The sequence below is a fragment of the Epinephelus moara genome, chromosome 10, assembly GCF_006386435.1.
Source record: "Epinephelus moara isolate mb chromosome 10, YSFRI_EMoa_1.0, whole genome shotgun sequence".
NCBI lineage: Eukaryota > Metazoa > Chordata > Actinopteri > Perciformes > Serranidae > Epinephelus > Epinephelus moara.
In genome coordinates, this window is record NC_065515.1 from 26,928,988 (window position 1) to 26,949,242 (window position 20,255).

General features: G+C 42.0%; 1 protein-coding gene across 2 annotated transcripts in view; it reads right to left on the reverse strand.

The window, feature by feature from the left end:
- The window catches only part of LOC126396746 (collagen alpha-1(XXIV) chain), a 115,334-nt gene extending 95,691 nt beyond the window's left edge, over positions 1-19,643 (reverse strand). For both annotated transcript variants that reach the window (XM_050055027.1, XM_050055026.1), the window contains exons 1-2: positions 19,150-19,643; positions 7,340-7,410 (exon numbers count right to left, since the gene is read on the reverse strand). In XM_050055027.1, coding sequence (XP_049910984.1) covers positions 7,340-7,410; positions 19,150-19,202 — 124 coding nt within the window. In that variant the 5' untranslated portion in view covers positions 19,203-19,643. The remainder of the gene's footprint in view (positions 1-7,339; positions 7,411-19,149) is intronic.
- Positions 19,644-20,255: the final 612 nt, after the last annotated feature.

The following is a 20,255-nucleotide window of genomic DNA, read 5'->3' on the forward strand; positions in this document are numbered from 1 at the left end:
ATTGACATTGTTCTACATTGACATGTTCACTCAGTGTCACCTGTCATCGTAGTTTGTTTAATTTTGCTTCGCTCATCTCCTAAAGCAGCGCAAAATAATTATGTTGGCATGGCTATGAATCAGTGTGGACTAAAAATTTATGTCAAATTACGTTTGATAGGTTGATGATTACTTTGGGAAAATCGAATCCCTCCTCCCCACCAAAATTAGTTATAGTAGAGGCAATGTCAGACTATAGATGAAAGACTGTTCACAATTTTGAATGATGAAGGTCTAGCAAAAGTTCAGTCAGGAAGACTTTGCTTTTGCATGCTTAGGCCTGTAAAAAAAAATTTCATACCATGTGCAATTCACTCCTCACCCATGCACACTCACAACTTCAAGCTGTCATGTCGGGGCCAGTCAACTGAGGTATCAGCTGTTCTATCAGCTGATCACATTTAACCAATAGCAGAGCGACACACCTTCACTGTTAGCCAATCATCGTTTTAAAAATGATTCTCTTACTGCCTTTAGTATGTTCATGCTGCAGTTGTGCGCACCCTCCAACTCCCCATCGTCACCTAGTCTTCACAGATTCATCAGCTTCATCGGCCTCAGAGTCACCAGTTACCACCACCACCAGTGTCTGGGCTCATCATCACATATCATCTGTTAATCTGTATGCCTATAATCTGTATAAAACAAGTCACCTGTCTCTCCTGACTGAGCCATCAGGCAAGCAGATATTTACTTAATTTTATGAGATTCCAGATCAGCATCCACTACTATTACTTTATCACTGTCACAATGCAATTTATTTATTTTTTTAGAACCAAGAATTTATTGGCATTCGTATGTACTTACATATTTTGCTTACATCTGATTCTTCTTTGTTACATACATACAAAAAACCGAAGTTATACAAGAAATGTATAAACTAAACAGTTGAACCAGTAACAGTTCGACAAACAACTCAGTCTTGTTGGATTGTTTCTGATATTCCTCTGCACAAATCACAAATACACTCGGACAGTTCTCCTAAGACAGCACAGTTTAACAGTGTTTCACATTGGCAAATTTAAGTAAGCACTTATGGGAGACCATCTAGTTCTGAAAATGTCCATCTTAAAATGAAGGTGTGCTGTTATCTTCTCCATTACATATACCTTCTTCACCCTCTCATGCCACTGAAGTATAGTAGGAGGAAGTGGTTTAAGCCATGATAGAGCTATCATCTTCCTGCCTACTAATAGTAGGACTTGCAATAGATACAGCTTCCTTTTTTCCAATCTTCCCTTAGGGAGTGCTCCAATAATATAAAATTGTGGAGTCAGAGGTAAATCAATGTTCAATATAGAGAATAATTCTTTACGAATCCCCTCCCAATAATTTTTTAACTTTGGGCAGTCCCAAAATGTGTGTGGTCACCTATCTGATGACATTCCCTCCAGCACAAATTCGTTTTACTACTATCAAATTTGGAAGTTATGGAGGCCTGCGGCCTCGTGCCTATGACCGAATCACAGCCGTGACGATATCACTGTACAACATCACTCCCTCTCGTGTGATATTGCTTAATTGAATTCTTTCCACAATGGACTACTGGTTAATTTATGCCCCTCTTCACACACATCTTCCCAGCATGTATCTTCAATAATAACATTCATTTCTAACTCCCATTTCTCTTTTATATCAAGAGCACTCCCCGACATCAGCAAATACAATGCAATTTATTACTGTAACCTAGAGCAATACAATACAATACAAACAATACAAAGTAAGTGTCAGCTGAAACTAAAGAGAAAAGAGCACTGATATAGGATTGGTGCTTGTTATTAGGCATTACTCTGCATTAACATACCAGAATTGGTACAGTATCCCGAGAAAAAAGTGGCATCATTCAACATGCTGTTGTCTAATAAACTGTCTAAACTCTCTGTTTATTTCAAACATTTTCAAACCACAATGAATAATCTCAAAAATGCAATGGTAAAGCAGAAACCACGCTGTTACGATTAATCCTGGAATGTTTCATTTTGGATATAAGGTTTTCTCTAAAGAGCAATAATATAGTGGTATGTGGCCTATACTACTGTACCTGTATCTACAGTCATGTATCCATATATCTAAGATCTGAAGTTGTGGCATTCATGTGCATGTCTGTTCAGGGTTGAAGTGCATGAAGGATCTCTAAGGTCAAACATCTTCACATAACTTAAGAGACTAAGTGTATGGAAATCACAGAAATGCATTTTATGGCAAGAGTATAGTAGTAATACACTAGACTCACAAGTCAGTCTTTAGACGCTTTGCTTAAAGGGGCAAAAAGCGAAATGGTTTCACCGCTAGGTTTGCTGTTGTGCACTGCCTGTAGACCAAAACAAAGTGTGTCATGAGCCACACCTTCCTCTACCTCTGCTCTCCACCCCCAACCCCACTCGCCTCGTCTGTGCAGCCGAGCACCGCAGCATCTCCACGGACAATTACATCCAGACGGTCCCGGTGTTTCTTCCACAGGCTCCACTTCACTCAGCTGCCCGATATACCCGCTGCTTCTTCCCACATTAACCTGAATAACAAACCAGGGCTCGGTGCTCCAGTTGGATCCAAACGGAGAGCCGGGGCTAACCTTAGCTAGGAAGCTAGCGGAGACTAACTGGCTGTGCTGGCAGCTGAGTGAAGTGGAGCCTGAGGAGGAAGCACCGGTTAGCCCCATTTTCACTACAGGCAGATTCACTCGCCACAGGGGCGAGGAAATAAAACCTTAACAGCCAACTTAGTTTGGCTTAGTTTAGCAGTTAGCGATGTCTTTCACTCACTCTCAGTCTCTGCTGTGTTTGGCTATTTCCCTGCTTTCCTGTTAGCGTTAGCACTAGTCGGCTGCCACGCTAACGTCCCTACTCTTCTCCGTGAGCTGGAGCCGGAGCCCTGAGCCCGCGAGCCTGCGTGCCCGCCAGGCTCACGGCTTGAGCTCACGGAGAAGAGTAGGGACGTTAGCGTTAGCTCCTGGAGTTAGCACTAGAGCTACTACGGCTACTGGAGTAACTTACAGCTATGGAGTGCTTCTACCAGCTCTTCTAGTCACTGAGCCTCGTCTCCATCTCAGCAAATACATTACATTTATTACAGGTACCATCATCATTGAAGTAGGCAGGGAAATAGCTAAACACAGCCCGCCAGGCTGCCCGCCGGGCTACATTTTACAATGCTAATTGCAAATGTTAGCTGGGCTGCCGGGCTACTCACCTAACATAACAGTATCGCCTGACCCATTGCTGGGACCGAGCCATTAATAACTCAAGCTCCGGACATTAACCCATGCTACGATTGTAACATTAAATTTAATTTAATTTAATTGACATAGGGACATGTGCCTAACGTTACTGTAACACTAATTAAAACCTTTGACATTTGACTTTATGTTGTACCTGTCCAGGAGAAGAAGTGCTAGCTCTGAGTCAAATTGTAGTCCCTTTAGCTCTCGCAGTGCTCTCCACCTTGGAAATGCAAGGCCAATGTTAATCCTGGTTCTGTCCCTTTCTTTATCTGACAACTTCTTCGCCAACAACCATTGTTTCTTTAGAGGTAATGTCGGATCCAGGGTCATCTTCAGGTGGACGTTTTGTTCCACTCTCCGCCATTTCACTTCGAAAATACGCGCTGCCATTGCTCACTGGCTGTAGCCTTTTATAGGGAGGGAGGGCCAAGGGCTCCGAAAGGGGGGGGGTTTCACATGAACGTACATGAACGCGCAGCCGGACCGGCTTGTAAACAAGGGGCTGGAAATCAACACAGAGAGAGGGTGTGTGAGGTCATGCTATACTCCAGATGAAATTACACCTCTAGTTCTTCACATAGCAATTTTTTAATTCCTTCAATCTAGAAATGATGAATTTCGCTTATTTCTCCTTTAACTAAAGACTGATGTCTTTCTCCCTGATTTTGTGTTTAGATGGGCAGATACAATTTCAGAGTTTAAAAAAACTCCCTACGTTGCAGAACCAATAGTAAATCCGCAGGGCGGTCCTTCGGTGGCTCGCTGAACGCTTGTGCTCGTAAACATAGTCCGACTGCGTTAAAAGTTTTAAACAAAGTCGCTGTAAGTCCTTCATTTCCACAATCTTGTGGACTGAGCACACGTTTGATAAAACGGAGTTAAATCTCTTAGCATCCATTTTCAAGCTCTCTGTGTGTTTGTTTCCTTGCGGACGAGAAAAGGGGGAGCGCACATTTCCGGGAGGGCATGTCCTTTTAAAAAAATGCAAGAGGCGTTGCTTTGTTGCTGGCCGTTTTCTCTGGTGTGTTAAACACACTTTAGAAAGGAGTGTCCCCAGACTATCAGAAGGCGGAGATCTCTGATTGTCTGGTGGCGAGACTAGTAATACACTATATTTGGCTCTAAGGTGGACCACTTATCAGATTAATACAGCTAGTAGGGCTGGGCGGTATGACAAAATTTTCATATCACGGTTTTAAGAAAAAATCATATCGGTTTCACGGTATTTTGCTTAGGTTTGGCCAACTTGACATGCTGCTGTGTTGTGCTATGGCCTATTCAAGTGCCGGAATTTGTTTTTCACCTGACAACGCCTGAACACAACACACGCTCCGTTCCATTCATTTGGGCTCCACTGACTGCGTACGGAAGCGACACGTAGAGAAGCCAGCGGGGTTGTTTACCGTTTGCCGAGCCGAGAGGCTGCATGTAGGCTGCATGAAATGTTAAAGCATTTTCCACCTAAGTTATTACATATATTTGAGTTATCTACAAGTTTACTGTACTGTTTGTCATCTACTCGCTTTCAAATGTCCGCCACGGACATTTACACAATGTCACGGATAAACATGGGTAAATGCATGAAAAAAAATCATCACATATCACCTCTGATAATGGTTTATTCATTTAAAAACACATTGTGCTCGTTTAGCACACTATTTCATGTAGTTTTTATTTGCTGGAGGGTCGCGTAGGGTCGCGTAGGGGAGCGTAGCGCGACAAAAATAGAAGAGCCGCATAAAATAGAGAGTTGTCGCGCCGCTCCCGTTGCCGGTGGAGCCGCTGTAATTGATTAACAGGGGGGCGAGCTGCTACGTGACTCGCGCTGCAGATGTGTCGCGCCACTGACGTGCCCGGTGGAGCCTGGCCGTAACTGTCTCGGACTCGGGACGGGTCGTCTTCGGTCAGGAAAATGCGGTCCGAGCCGTGCTCTAGTGTGCTCACCTGTGTGTATGCACTTTGTCTGTGTGTGTGTGTGTGTGTGTGTGTGTGTGTGTGTGTGTGTGTGTGTGTGTGTGCGCATCGGGGCGAAACTCCGCCGTGCGCGATACAGAGGGCAGAGGAGAATTGTAAACGGCGGTGCGTCGCTGCTAGTTGCATATTGGGGAAACACTGCTCTTTTTGGTATGAGTTCTTCTGGGTCATCGTGTACAGTTGCTTTGCTTTCAGGACGCTCTCCGGCAGCCATTCTCGCCTCTAAACTTTTCTATGCTCTCACTCTCACCCGCTCAAGCTTGCCTGTGGTGTGCAGCGGTGAAATGGGTCCCCGCTGAAACACTTTCCCGCCGCGCACGTTCCGGACGTTGTTTGGGCTATTCACCGGTATTGCGGTATATGAAAAATTCATATCATAACGAAAATAAATACCGGTTTTCGGTACAAACCGGTATACCGCCCACCCCTAACAGCTAGTAAGGGAAGAAACACTTACTGGAAAAAAGCATAGTCCACCGGTGTTTGAACAATGAAAACAGTTTAACAGATGCATTCTTATTTCTGTTTAAGTGCTTTGGAGGGAGGGAAGGAAAGAGGGACAGAGCTAGAGACAGAAAGTTCAATACACACAGCACATCATCTTGGACACTGTTTTGCCAAATTTTTAGTCCTACAGTCTAGGTAGGGAGACTATCTATCTGCAGCTGATCTAAGCAGGCACGGAGATGTCCTTGACATTCTTAGCCCGAGGTAAAGTCAGCCCAGATTCCAATTAACCTGTCTCATATGTGAAGACAAGCTGCTCTAGCACCCTGTGCACATTCCTCCCCTCGTTATGATGGATTGATCCTGCTCTGAGTGGGCTCATCAACTACAGAAGCATGGAGGGCAGACAATGCAATGAGGGGAGGGATCCTTGAAGCGGTTTGTTTCCTCTGTGCAAGGGGCAGTAGACAATGCACATACATGTGGAGATGTGAACAAAAATGTGTGGATTCGTCATGAGGTCAACATTAAGTTAAGTGTGCATTACACTGTGTGGTATTTCTGGCAGTGGCCCAGTGATATGCCACTCAAAAAACAATATATCCTCTCAGATTCACTGAGTGCAGCCCTGCTGATTCAAAACACATCAGAGTTTTCTTTACATACTTTTGACAGCATGCTTTCTTGCTGTGTGAAGGCAAGTTCTTTCAAGGAAATCACACCCCTGATTAATATGTGGGATTATACTTTAACTGTCCAACAGCTTTAAAGAAACTGTTTCTACTGTACTGATTCTGACCTGATGAAAAAAATACTCTGCTTCCTGTTGTCATCAACTCCTAACTTCTACCCTTATCACCTTCAATTCCTCTCATCCTTGTTGTTTTGTTTTTTGTTTCTTTAATGTATTGATATCACTTCATCCCCAGAATTGACCGGCAGAGACACAGTTGTCAATACATGCTAAGCATTTGACTAAGATATCCTGTTCCTCTTTGTCTGAGTGATTGGTGTACTTACGTTTACATGTGACATATTTAGAGCCTTCTCTGATGGACCGGAGATCAGTGAGGGGAAAAACAATGGATAAGCAGAGAGGCAACAAAGGTTGAGAGGCTATTTAGGCTGCTTCTACATGCATGCTGTGGACTGGAGAGCAAGAGCAGGCATGTCGAAAGAGAAGATTAAAAACATGAAGAGCAAAAGAGGAGCTCCTGTTTGCAGTCACTGTCCTCCATGCTCCAAAAATAAACTAGAAAGCAATACAAATTCACCTTTGAGGTTCTATCTGGAAGTACTTTGGATCTTGTCCTACAAGGTAAAAGGTATTGCACTATTGGGTGGGGGGTGCACCAATCAAAACTTTGTTCGATCTCAGAACCACTTCTGAAACCTTAACTCAGATTATCTGCAAATTCTGGGAATAAGTCTGATACCAGTGTTCTTTTTTCCCCAAGATTTTCACTACATGGAACTCAATAGAAAGATTGTTATGAAAAGTGGCACAAGGCCAGAGATGAATGAGGTGCTAAAAACAGACTGTAGACATGGCTGAGTGGTCAAATGTCAGGGACAGTAGTTCACTAGTCACAAAAACAAAAAAAATAGTGATAATCTTGATGCTAATGTTAATTTATGCATCAGGGTTTTGTTGTTTACCTTGAGCTAGGTAGTCTTCTTCTCCAGAGAGTACTGCTGAGCATACTGACAGGAGCAGGATGAAGTTCCACCTAGAGGGACACAGAAACACAAATTGATAACAGATTAGCTCATATTAACAGCAATCTACTGAAACATAAATGTAAGTAAAGTAGACGATGCAATCATTACTTGTGTCAAGCAAATTAAGAACAATTCTGATCATAATTCTGCTAAACAGACGAGCACAAGCTTTCAAAAACACATTTTTTTAGGAGGTGGGCAATAATGTCAATCTATGTATCTATGCATTTATACATGCATATGTCCACTTATTCCTTTAAGGAACAGATTGCCATTCAATCACAGGGCAAATACACATACAAACACACGTATATTAGCATGTATGACTAATTCTGAGTGTCTGAGTTGCCTTGTGTGTTGCAGCCTGGGATGAAAACCAGAACTCCAGGATGAAAACAAAGCAAATACCAGGGAGAGAGGAACATGATAACCATAAACATAAATTCATGCCTGGTCTTTCTTACTGTGAGGCAACACTGCTAACCACTTAACATCAACAGCACACTTTCCTATCCAATTACAATCCTGGTGATACACTTTATACAAGATATTGCTGTTCATCATGAAGATGCATGCCAAGTGGTTTTCACTGTATATGAAACCCTGTCAAAGAAGAGCATTAGTATACTTCATCCTGATCCTGCATGCTGATTATCCTGAGTACACTAAGACAGAGCATAGTCACACAGCTGCACTAACACTCAAATCAAATAAGAAAGCAACTCTCCAGAAAACAGCAGCCTCTTGTTAACGTTTTGCCCCAGTCACAGTGAATTACAGAGGACAAACGTGTGGTTAATCTGAGAAAAACACCAATGACTACATCTTGGCTGTTTTTCCATTGAGTCATTAACTATTACAAGTCAAGTCTTATCCTGCTGACATAAGGAGAGTCTCCTTGAAGTCAGATGTTTGGAGTAGAAGGCACAAGTCTCTTGAGTGACGCTGAGATCAAAAACTGCCTGATGGCATACCACTTGACACTGGAACACAAGTGACGTATGTTGCCATTTATAAGTGCCACAAGCTATCATACTAAAATTACTAGTGACATATCACTCTGAATCTAATCTAATATAATCTGCTGCTAGAACAAGAGAGGCATACCATCACAGCCACGTCTTGATCTCTGCGCTGCTGGATCTCTTTATAATAGGGCCTTGAGGTGATGACAATTATTTGAGACAGAGGAGGTTGAAAATATTTCCTGTAACAGCACAAGTATAGGAATGGCCAAGATACAGTGAGGATATAAGCATGAACCATACGGAAGAATACACTTTTCTTGCAATGTTTTTTTTTGATACATCATGGCAGGACAAACACAGGTGTACTTAATAGCATTAATTATTATTAAAGTATGTTCAACTTAGGTGTGTAAGTTAGCTAAAAGCATTCCATTAAACTGGTGCACAAATTAAATGGGCCCTGGAACTAAAACACCAAAGTTAAAGCTAATGGGAAGCAGTCATCGTTAATGAGACTGCCTAGCTGCACCTGTGTTTGCCAAAATATCCACCATGAGAATGGTCTGTAATTAAATTAAACAATGCAGCTGTTAAATTGGTTGAATATCAACTTTGACTCCTCTCATAGCATGGGAAGAGCTGGGAGACTTCACTCGTTCTAATAACACATATTTATATGAGATGGCACAAAGAAATAACCTTAATTAACCAGACAAAATGGTCAGTAACTGAACATTAACGGTCGTCCACACAGCGATGTAACGTTAAGCTAATAGTGAAGCTAGCAAGCTAACGTCAACCAACGTTAGCTAACATTACCCTTCACTAAAGCTAAAATTACTTTATGCTGGGATAACTAAAGTTAGAATGATGTATCAGAATCAAGCTGTTAATTTTTACGCGACACACGCTATTTACAGCAAACATATCTCGAGAGACAGCTCACTCGGACAGAAATGTCAAAGTTCATTAATGCTACAAACTAGCATAGTGAAGTTCAGCAAATCCTCACCCTCTTCCCGAGCCTTTTTAAGCGAAATTTATAAACACCTGGCAGCCAGTTACAAACGAGCATGTTGTAACAATTTATAAAAATTACTAGGAATACACCATTTATCGGCTGCACGAGAGTATCGGCCTGTAGGCAAAGATGACATTTAACGTTACCAATAGTCGATATTTTTCTGCTGCGTCACATCAGTTTTGCGCAGGCTAAAAATCAGCGCTAACGGTGTACCGTCGTCCTGGGGACACTAGCAAACGTGTTTGGGACGGACGGAAATCTTCCCCGCTGGCCGTCGGGATGCGATAAATTCACTATCAACTAACAATAATTCCGTGTTTAAATCGGTAGAAGGAGAGCTAATTAATTAACATTAACTGTTAGCAGCTGGAACTAGCTCCTGACTGACTGACTGACTGACTGACTCACTCTGTGGTGCGTTTAAGCTCTCTTTGGTAAAAAAGAAAAGAAAAGTTGGGCAAAGGTAAATTGTAACATTCTCATGAGGTGTTCAAATGTAATCTTGTAAAATGTACTTTTTGACGAGAAACTTTAACAATTACAGATGTCTGAAGGAGAGATGTGTCAGTGTTTTCACAGCAATAGGCTATAAAAAAGATATTAAAGAGAAAATTCTGATATAGATGCACTCACTTTATTTGGTATGCCTGTTCAACTGCTTGTTAATGCAAATAGCTAATCAGCCAATCAAGTGGCAACAACTCAATGCATTTAGGCATGTGGACATGGTCAAGACGACCTGCTGAAGTTCAAATTGAGCATCAGAATGGGGAAGGAAGGTGATTTACGTGACTTTGGACGTGGCATTGTTGTTGGTGCCAGACAGGCTAGTCTTGAGTATTTTAGAAACTGCTGATCAACTGGGATTCACAGAGGATGATCCGAAAAAGAGAAAACATCTAGTGAGCAGCAGTTCTCTGGGTGAAAATACCTTGTTGATGCCAGAGGTCAGAGAAGAATGGCCAGTCTGGTTCAAAATAATAGAAAGGCAACAGTAATTCAAATAAGCACTCGTTACAACCATCTCTGAACAAACAACATGTCAAAGCTTGAAGCAGATGGGCTACAGCAGCAGAAGACCACATCGCGTGCCACTCCTGTCAGCTAAGAACAGGAAACTGAGGCTACAATTGGCACAGGGTCACCAAACTTGCACAATAGAAGATTGGAAAAACGTTGCCTGGTCTGATGAGTCTCGATTTCTGCTGCAACATTCAGATGGCAGATGGTGGTGGTGTAATGGCGAGGGGGGAATTTTTTGGCACACTTTGGGCCCCTTCATATCAATTGAGCATCGTTTAAACGCCATGGCCTACCTGAGTATTGTTGCTGACCGTGTCCATCCCTTTATGACCACAGTGTACCCATCTTCTGATGGCTACTTCCAGCAGGATAACGCACCATGTCACAAAGCTCAGAACATATTCAACATGACAATGAGTTCACTGTACTCCAATGGCCTCCACAGTCACCAGACCTCAATCCAATTGATCACCTTTGGGATGTGGTAAAACATGGATGTGCAGCCGACAAATCTGCAGCAACTGTGTGATGCTATCATGTCAATATGGACCAAAATCTCTGAGGAACATTTCCAGCACGTTGTTGAATCAATGCCACTAAGAATTAAGGCAGTTCTGAAGGTAAAAAGGGTCCAACCTGGTACTAGCAAGGTGTACCTAATAAAGTGGCTGGTGAGTGTGGTAAAAAGGCCCGTGTTTTTCATGTGACAGAAGATATTTCAAATGTTATATACTATGATTGTGCATGATTGGATTTGTGCTCGTTCAAAGGTAGTATAATGAAGGACTGAATGACTTTAAAACTGTTCAGTTATTACAGGTTGACACAATGGTGTCTTAGAACTTGGAACATTTTAGTCTTTTCATTTTACAGACAAAACAATTAATTGATTAATCAGGAAAAAAATAATTAATTGATAGTGAAGGTAATCCTTACTTTCAGTCCAAGTCTTTTTTTTTGGTTTAAATCAGTTGTTGGAACATGTTAAAAAGAAGTGGGAGCCCCTTAAAAGGCAACCTGACTCCACTGTTTACAAAGACTTTCAGCTTTGACATTTTTATGTCTGAAAATATGGCGAAAAGTCATGCAGGGAGCATTTTTCTGTCATGTTTTATTGTTTTCAGACAATGATGGATTTCGTCTCAAAGGCACATTTGGTTAATAACAATTTAATGCTGTTCATGGAAGCATGCCTCAGCACAGCTATGACCACAAAGAGGGAAAAGCCCCAGCTGAGATTTAGAGAGAAGTGTCACGCCTGCCTTTTAAGAATTTCTTTTGTAACTTGCAAAGAGCACTTTGCCTCATCAATCTTCAAAGGGGTTGTCAACTCAGGCTTTTTTTGATTAACAGGACCACAGATGCCATGTAACTGACAACAGTAATCCATCTACAAAATTTTGCATTTGTATAACAATATAGGAATGCACGTCTTCATATACGAAACGCTTTTGCAAATGTCACCATGCTCAAAACAGATGGAAAAAGAAAGAAAGAGAGAAATTCTTTAGCTTATGCTCCACTACTTTTAGAAGATTTCTTTATTACAAACAGTGCTGATCATACAATGTGATGAGTTACAAATACTGCATCTTACTGCAATAGATTCCTTTGACCTTCACTGACCCCACCTCTAGGTGGCACTGCCCTCCATTAACTCCTTTAACCAGCATGTAGCTCTACAATCAGTGAAATGTAAAGGAGCCCAGAGGAGTGTGCATTGAACACATTGCACTGATGTTATTTTCCCTTATTCAGATGAGATTTTCACACACAGATGACGTCAATATCAGCTTGAAAGGCAGTGGGGTGCAACGTGTAAAATACATTCAGGCCAGGGATTACACAGACCACCATGTACAACCACCACCACATGTTTTTTTATCTTTATTCCCACAGTTTTAAGATAAAATCTCCAAACCTACACAAACAGCAGGATATGTTGTGTTGTTCTTGTTATACGCTGTCACCAGCCTTGTGCCAGTTTTAGTAGGCTATATAGGATAGCAATATATAGGACATAAGGGTAGTATACTTAAATAATATGGTTGGTTTAAAATGTTATACTGTTTAAACTACAGGTATACACTGCAGTTTTTTGCTCATGTTTTCCCCTGATCTCTATCAATCAGATCACATGTAAAAACCCCAATTTTAATCAAACCATGAAACCTTAACTGGAAAATTGAATAAAAACTTGTAAATGTGGCAAAATGTGCGTACAAACTTGCGTCAAAGTCACCGACATGTCATCTCTTTTCTCCTACAACTTTAACCCACAACATATTTTACCACAGCATTTATCATGTACAGCTTCAAAGCATACTCTGTGCATTAGAACAAAATCAATCACATCGACAACCCTGTACATAGTAACAGCCGCTGACACAACCCGAAGTAGCTTCTGGCACTTTGCGTGGTGATTTTCAACACAGTGTGGTGGCAGTACAAAAGACAGGAGGAGACAGAAGCCCTGCTATTTTAATATGCGGTCAGACTACGTCAGAGTGCTATCAATCACAGGCTGCTGTCACACCTTAAACCTCCAGGGATTGTTATGTGAGTGTGATGGCTGCAAACAGCATGGCATCAGACTCACAAACATCTCTCCTCCATGGCCTTTCAGGACCGGATTAACCCAGCAGAGAGGCTACCAGTGTTTGTGTGGCCCCGTTTGACGGAAAGCTACAGACAGGCAGCCATGTTTGTTTTCCCAGAGCAAAACAAAGAGAAAGACAGAGAAAAGAGTGAGAGGAGGAGAGAAAAAGACAACAAGTAGAAACACTGTGAGCTGTCTGTCACCTGTTCCCCATCTAGAAAGTGGTGCGACATTCCAGTGCTGGGAACACAGACATAACCCAAAAGCAGGAAAAAGCAATAGAGGCAAACAAGGGGGGAATATATGATTACAATCATTCATCTGTTGAGAGAGGATAAAAACTGACATTTATGAAACCAGTGAGTAGCTGGTTTTGCTTTAAAGTTGGCACTGTTTAAAAGTAGAACAAATGAGAAAAAAAAACTAAATATAACACTTAACATTCCCTTTTGGAGTGTCAAGTGGGGCCATCTGATGCTGATTCAGGCGGCTTTTTTCTGCCTGTCACACAGTCTCTCTGTTCAGGGCTATTTAAGGAATCCCTGAGACTCTGCCACTGAACAGGCTCCGGGCATTGCTTCAGCACATCTACAGTGACGTAAGTACCTTAAAGGGATACTCCACCCTTCATATGATTAGTTGTATATCAAGTTACTCATCCCCATGTTACTTTGAATTCTCAAAGAAAGCTTTGTCTTTCTTGCATGTTTCTGGTGAGCGAAGAATCCAAAAACCGAGAAAATTCTTGATGAATTAAAGCCATAGGCGACCATATTCAACATAAGTAAAATGATATCAAAACATCAGATTACAAACTCGCACACAACTTCAAATCCAAATGTCATTTATCCAGTCGTATGCTCAATAATCCCCATACAGACAGCCGTTTCTGACGGTGAACTGGGCTAAAGATCATACGTATCTATGCTCTCTTCAAAGCCAGACTCCATTGACAGAAACAGTAATTTTACCTGACTGAACACGGGAGCTGAAACTGCTGGAAACTGATTGAGGCAGTGGTAGACTAGCAGCTCCCATGCTCAGCAAGGTAAAATTACTGTTTTTGTTGATGCAGTCTGGCTTTGAAGAGAGTATAGATATGTTTCACTCTCATTTCAGTTCCCCATCGGAAACAGCTGTCGGTTTGGGGATTATTGAGCTGACGACTGGATAAATGAGACTTAAATTATACTGCGTGAGCTGTGTAAGAGTTTAGTTTTCTTGTTGTTAAACATGGTTACTTATTTGCTACTTCAATTCATCAAGAATATTTTTCATTTTTGGATTCTTCAGTCACCGGAGGTGAGAAAACCAAAGTTTTCATAATGAATTTAAAGTAACATTGGGTGAGTAATTGATATACAAATGATCTTTTGGAGGGTAAAGTATTCCTTTACCCTGCCATTTACTATGCTCCTGTCTCAGCATCAGTTGGTGAACTTAATGTATCTTATAACCTTTGACAATTTTTAAGCATCAAATTTTTTCATAATGCAAAAAAGATGGAGGAAAAGAAACTGAGTTCCTCATATCCGGGACATTGGCTACAAGCAGAGCCACCAGTTGCATCGTTTCTTCGTTAAATCCTATGCTAAATCCCTGTCCAAGTGACAGCACACTATAGCATGCTCTCCAGCCCTTGCAGTTAATGGAAAAGACTGCTGAAAGCAAGACAAAGCTCCCCAAACACTACTCTGTTGACTAAGGGAAATACCACTATGTGGGGAGTGGGTGTCATGTCAGGACTATAAATAATCACAACTTAAAACTCCCCTCTGCAATGAATCATTCCAACAGTAACAGATCTTGCCTTTCTCCCCTCCAAATTAGCTTGGATCCCTAACAATGGTTCATTCAACTGAGGAAAAAGGCTGAGAGGCAAATGGAGAGGTAAAGTGCTCGATTTGGTTTGGCAAACAGGAGCAAAGTCACTTACGTTCTGTTTACAGTCCTCATAAGGAAAGGGAAACTATTTTCTTACTTTCATCATTGATGTCTGTCATGGGGTGACTCTGTGAGCAATGACATTCGCAGTACACTGTTTACATGTCTAATTTGGCGGTCCACTTAACCAAATCCATTAGTACCAACAAAGCATGCGAAGCTGTTAATCTACCCAAACAACTCCGAAATGTTTAACTTCTTGAGTGGATAAACAAAAATGACAATAAAATTGCTGTTGATCCATGTTGGGGGTAAAAATTATGTACAACAGCAGCTCCTCTTTGCTTTGCCTTTGGTGGAAAGTTCTTTGATTTGTAAGGACATGTTGGACCATCTAAACAAACCTGATGGGAGTCACCTTGACTGACTCGCCTCATTTCATCCCTTCTGTTGACTTTGAAAAGACTGTTTCTGCCTTCAGAGTATCACAACAGTTGATGTAGCACTCTGTAGGCGTGCTCCACATAGAGTCATTATTCAGAAAGTTGAGGTTTATAGAGCTTGACCTTGCAGCATTTGCCTAACCTCCACTCTTATATGCCCCATGGCAAAAAATGTGGTTCAGTTGAGCCCAAGTTTTAAATGGAGCGGAATTCAAAACAGAAGGAAGGCAATAACTCTGACACATAAACTGACAGAGTCCTCTCAGGAGCTGTAATGAGGCTCATAATAGAAGTCGCTTTGCAGAGACATCAAACTGTGAGAGAAATAAATTATACATCTGAAAAACTACATCCATCATATATACAGAAGATCTCCTCCTGTTGAAACACAGCATCACACACACTCTCTCTCACACACACACACACACACACACATTGTTCACATGCTAAGGCCAAGCGGATATTTCTCTCAATGGAAACGTCTGAGCCTCTTACTAATCAGGTGTTCTGTTCCTGCATGCTTCGCTTCTCAATCTCGACCAAAACATTCCTGGACACGAGCAAGTAACAGATGCACAGCCAATATCTGCTCCCACTGGCCGTGTTTCAGCTTTAGCACCTGTATCCTGATCGTGATTACTTCATTATGGAGGCACTAAGTGGGCTTGTCTTCTTCTCATGTCTAAACTGCCTTCAGCAAAAATTAGCAGGTCAACAAGTTTCCAGGTTTCAATTGCCCACTCTCTTCCTGGCCAAGATTTGAAATACGTTTCAGGTCTGATACATTTCCAAACCACCCCAAGCAACTCATGAATAAAAATATGAATCTATATATAATTTTCTAAGACCGGTGTGTCATATCCGGATGCTTCTTAATTGAAGAGGAGCAGAGCGTGGGGCATATTTGTACTCACTCAGGAGTCAAGAGGTCACTGCAGACCAGAGCAAAGATTGACTTAGTCCACAAGACAGTGAGCAGACAAAGGGCTGTGAGTAAACTTCCACTGGCCTTTAATAGTTTGCCCTTTTCCTGTTGCGGGGGGGCCTGCAGATGTTAGGAGGGTTAAATACACTCACTCACACAGGCAGGCCAAAAATCCCTACAGGCACTGGTGTGGAGACGGTGAGTGTGTAGCAGCAAGAAGGTGAGCGGGCTGTGATTACAGGTGAGAAGTTGCCTATCACCTGGGACCATCGACACATTTCTCTTTTTAAGTTGTAGTCAGCTTCACAGCTGTGATCATTGAAGGGTTAGGTCACATATTATTCCACCTTGCCTATCAACAGACCTCATTATAAGCAGAAAATAGTTCCTAAGGTGTTCTCAGTGATGTCTGTAGATTATCCTCAGGGTCATGGGCATTGTTTCTTGTAAGACACTTTGCTCTGTGTGAGGGTTATAACATTTTTTACATCTCTCAGACAACTTTTACTCACCTCCATTGTAACAGTTCTCAGCAGGGATAAACAACACTAGCAGATACCAATCGCTGGGATGTTGTATTGGGTTAACCGCTCTTTTAAAGGTGCTGTGTGTAGGATTTTGTGGTGTCTTGAGGTTGCAGATTGCAACCAACTGAAACTTCTCCTGTGTCCCAAGCATGCAGGAGGATTACAGTGGCTGACATGAAAACGTAAATGTTGGTTTGTCCCTTCTGCACACGACATGACGAACTCCTTAAAAGATGACCCACTCCTTATGTAGATATAAATAGCTCATTCCAAGGTTACTAAAACACAACATTTTTTAGTTTGAGGTGATTATACACTAATAAAAACATTGTTATGAATATTATATTCCATTTCTGCCAATAAATCCCCCTAAATCCTACACACTGGACCTTTAAGCTGCACGTTATACCACCCATACAGAATTCAACTAAGCTTATGACTCTTACTGGCCAAAAATGACAGACTCTTACGCTTAAAGTACATGGAATACAAAACAAAAGATGTGTGGCCATATTTAAGGTAATTACAGTATATGCAATGATAGCTTCAGGGTGAGCTTCAGCATTTGTACTTCATGTAATGACAACAAGAATTGGAGAGCAGTGACATGGAAAACATTGTCCCAGTAGACTTGTCTGTGGCTCAGTCAAATAAGAACACTGTTGATATTTGCATCCTCATGTAAGTAAGTCTACCTGCAGTGCTTTCAGTAACTGTTATGCCTCATTATCAGTAGGGTACCCTCCTCCATTTCCAACTATGTTCATACACATACCCTCGCAACACACTGAACACACTTTCTGATAAAGCCCAGGAGCACCAGACTGCACAGTATGAATTTATCAAACTAAATTTCACTGTCTCAGTGCACCGGGCAAAAACAAACTCCACCTCATGAAGACATCATTTAGTAAATTTAACATTTCTATCAGCCACTAGTCTAGACCCCCTCCTCTTAAGTATAGCCCATCTTCACTTCCTGAAAAGCTTGCATCATCACCTCATTATGGGAACTACCAGACAGCGTTGAGGAGACAGCATGCTCTCAGTCAGTATGTGAGTAGCTTTGACTCTCTGCAGCCATAGCCTACAGTACAACCACCGCCAGCAATGGAGCAGCAATCCCTGCAACAGTGGGTGATTGTCTGGAGCTCAGGAGCCAGTTAACCACTGATGCATACACACTAACTCTCACAGTGATTTCAAGGGAGGCCACACTTGTTCTCAGTCAACACAGATCTACCATAAGGCTCTCATTTTCACCCTCAAGGACAAAAAAAAATGGATCTGTCAGGATTTCAGGTCCACTTTGTTTTCCATCGAGCAAAGTCTATCAGCACAGAACAACAGGATGCATTGTGAGCTCAGCTCTTTTTAGATCTTATCTGGAAGGGAGTCATAATAGAGTACAGACAACTTGGACTCACTTCTGATGAAAGAAAATACATTTCCTGTCAAGTAGCCTATGGAGGCGTGCACATTTCTATAGCTCAGCTACAGTGCTACAGTTCCAGCTGAATGTAACAGGACAACAAAACCTGCATGCAGGATGTCAATAATAAACACTTCCATGAGGAATGTTTAGGCTTAAAGGCACTAAATAGATTTTCCATTTCAAGTGTAAACAATTTGACAAAGTTGCTCTTATGCTTATATATCACCAAACAGTACAACAATAATGTATCAGTGATAAATGCTGAATGAATGCTGAAGCATCATTGCTTCCAAGCCATTCTCTGTGTTTATCGCCCAGCTTATCATAGCTATGTGAATGAAAGATCAATCCAGTTTCTAAGAGACAGGGTTGGCAGTGGGCCACATGGTATTCAGATTATACTGTAGGAGATCCCAGGCTGCATGTTCATATGGCGAGTTCAAAGCCAAGACTTGTGCACTTACTACTGCTAAAGATGTCAGCTGCATTCATCAAGAGCAACCACAAATGTAAAGAGAATTTCACAGTGAATACCCTGTTCAAAGCTAAAGTCCACATGTGCACATGTACTGTAGCTTGCATGATTATTGTGCAGAACTTAAGAATGAAAAGTACAACACACACAAAAGGATCTCATTAAAAACACTCTAAAAGGAATAAAAAATAATTACAGAGAGCAATGATTCCAATATTAAACTCTATGCATGAAAATACTGTATTTCAGTCACGTTTTGGAGGCAGAAACTTGTAGCTGCAGGGACTTTGTTTAGTCATTTGGCGCCCCTGTCAGGGAAAGACGCCAGAGAACAGAACTAAGTCACCCAGTTGCCATTTTATATGTGAATCTGTTCTGGGAACAGTCTCAGAGGCGCATAGGTAGCCGAACATCTGCATACTATTAAACCAAATGCCCACTTACGTTGCTGCCGCGGAAACGTGTCCACTCCTTGTCCGTTGAGCTCCTAAATGCATTTGTATGCATTTGTCCAGGCAGCAGAGATCTGGGTGAAAACAGAATCACACTCAAGAGGATACCTGCTCATGGGCTAACCCTTTGGTTAACAGCCAAAGGAAGTGAAAGTGGACGGATGAGTTCTGCCACCTCAGAATTTCCTCATCGTCTTGCAGTCCGGAGGAGAGATGTCTCCCACTCGTTCAAGGCAGAGCTAGTCAGATCCTTTGCGCTCTGCGGCGCGCAATGATCGGGCTATTTCTATCCAAAGTGGAGACGCGCAAGAGTTGCATAAAAAAAGTTGGCTTGGAGAGCGGCAAGTCGGGCTGCAGCAATGTCAACTCGACTGCTGTGCGGGATACAGAGAGTCAGAGCTCGACTGCTTCTCTCACAGAGTGGTCTCCAACATAATAGCAGATCCAGCTCTGTGCGTCTTTACCCCCAGGCGGTGGTTTCTGCTATGTGCCTTGACTTGCACTGATGCAAGGGGACCCGTATTCACCTCAACACAACTCCTACCAGCTGGTGGTGTTGGATTTCACTTACTCGTGACATCACGGATGGACTTTTGGGTTGTGTTCATCAATGTCTGTTTTGACTACTGTATTAGGTCCACTATATATATATATCAACTGTATAATCTCCAGGCTAGAGGGCATGTTCTAAATCACCATTAACTTGCTTGCACACACACACACACACACACACACACACACATGCACTCTGACACATACTGTAGAGTACACACCAAGACTGGAATACTACCAGAGAAAATAGAGGAGATCAGCTGATGCAGCCTCCTGTTGTTTGCTGACAAGCAAATCTGCCAGGTGCTGCAGCTGCACTGTTGTTCCGGCAATATGGCAAAAATATCCAGCATTAGGCAACTCACATCATGATGAGTTTACAACACTTTATTTTACTCAATGAACAGTCTTTGCACACATCCCCCTAAAAGTACACCCTTATCTAAGAGCATATTTTCTCTGCAGGGTAGTCGGGTGTGGAGTACCCAGTTTGCTCTGTAGTGATTAGACACAGCTAAAGTTAATTTGAACCTCATATGCACTTGG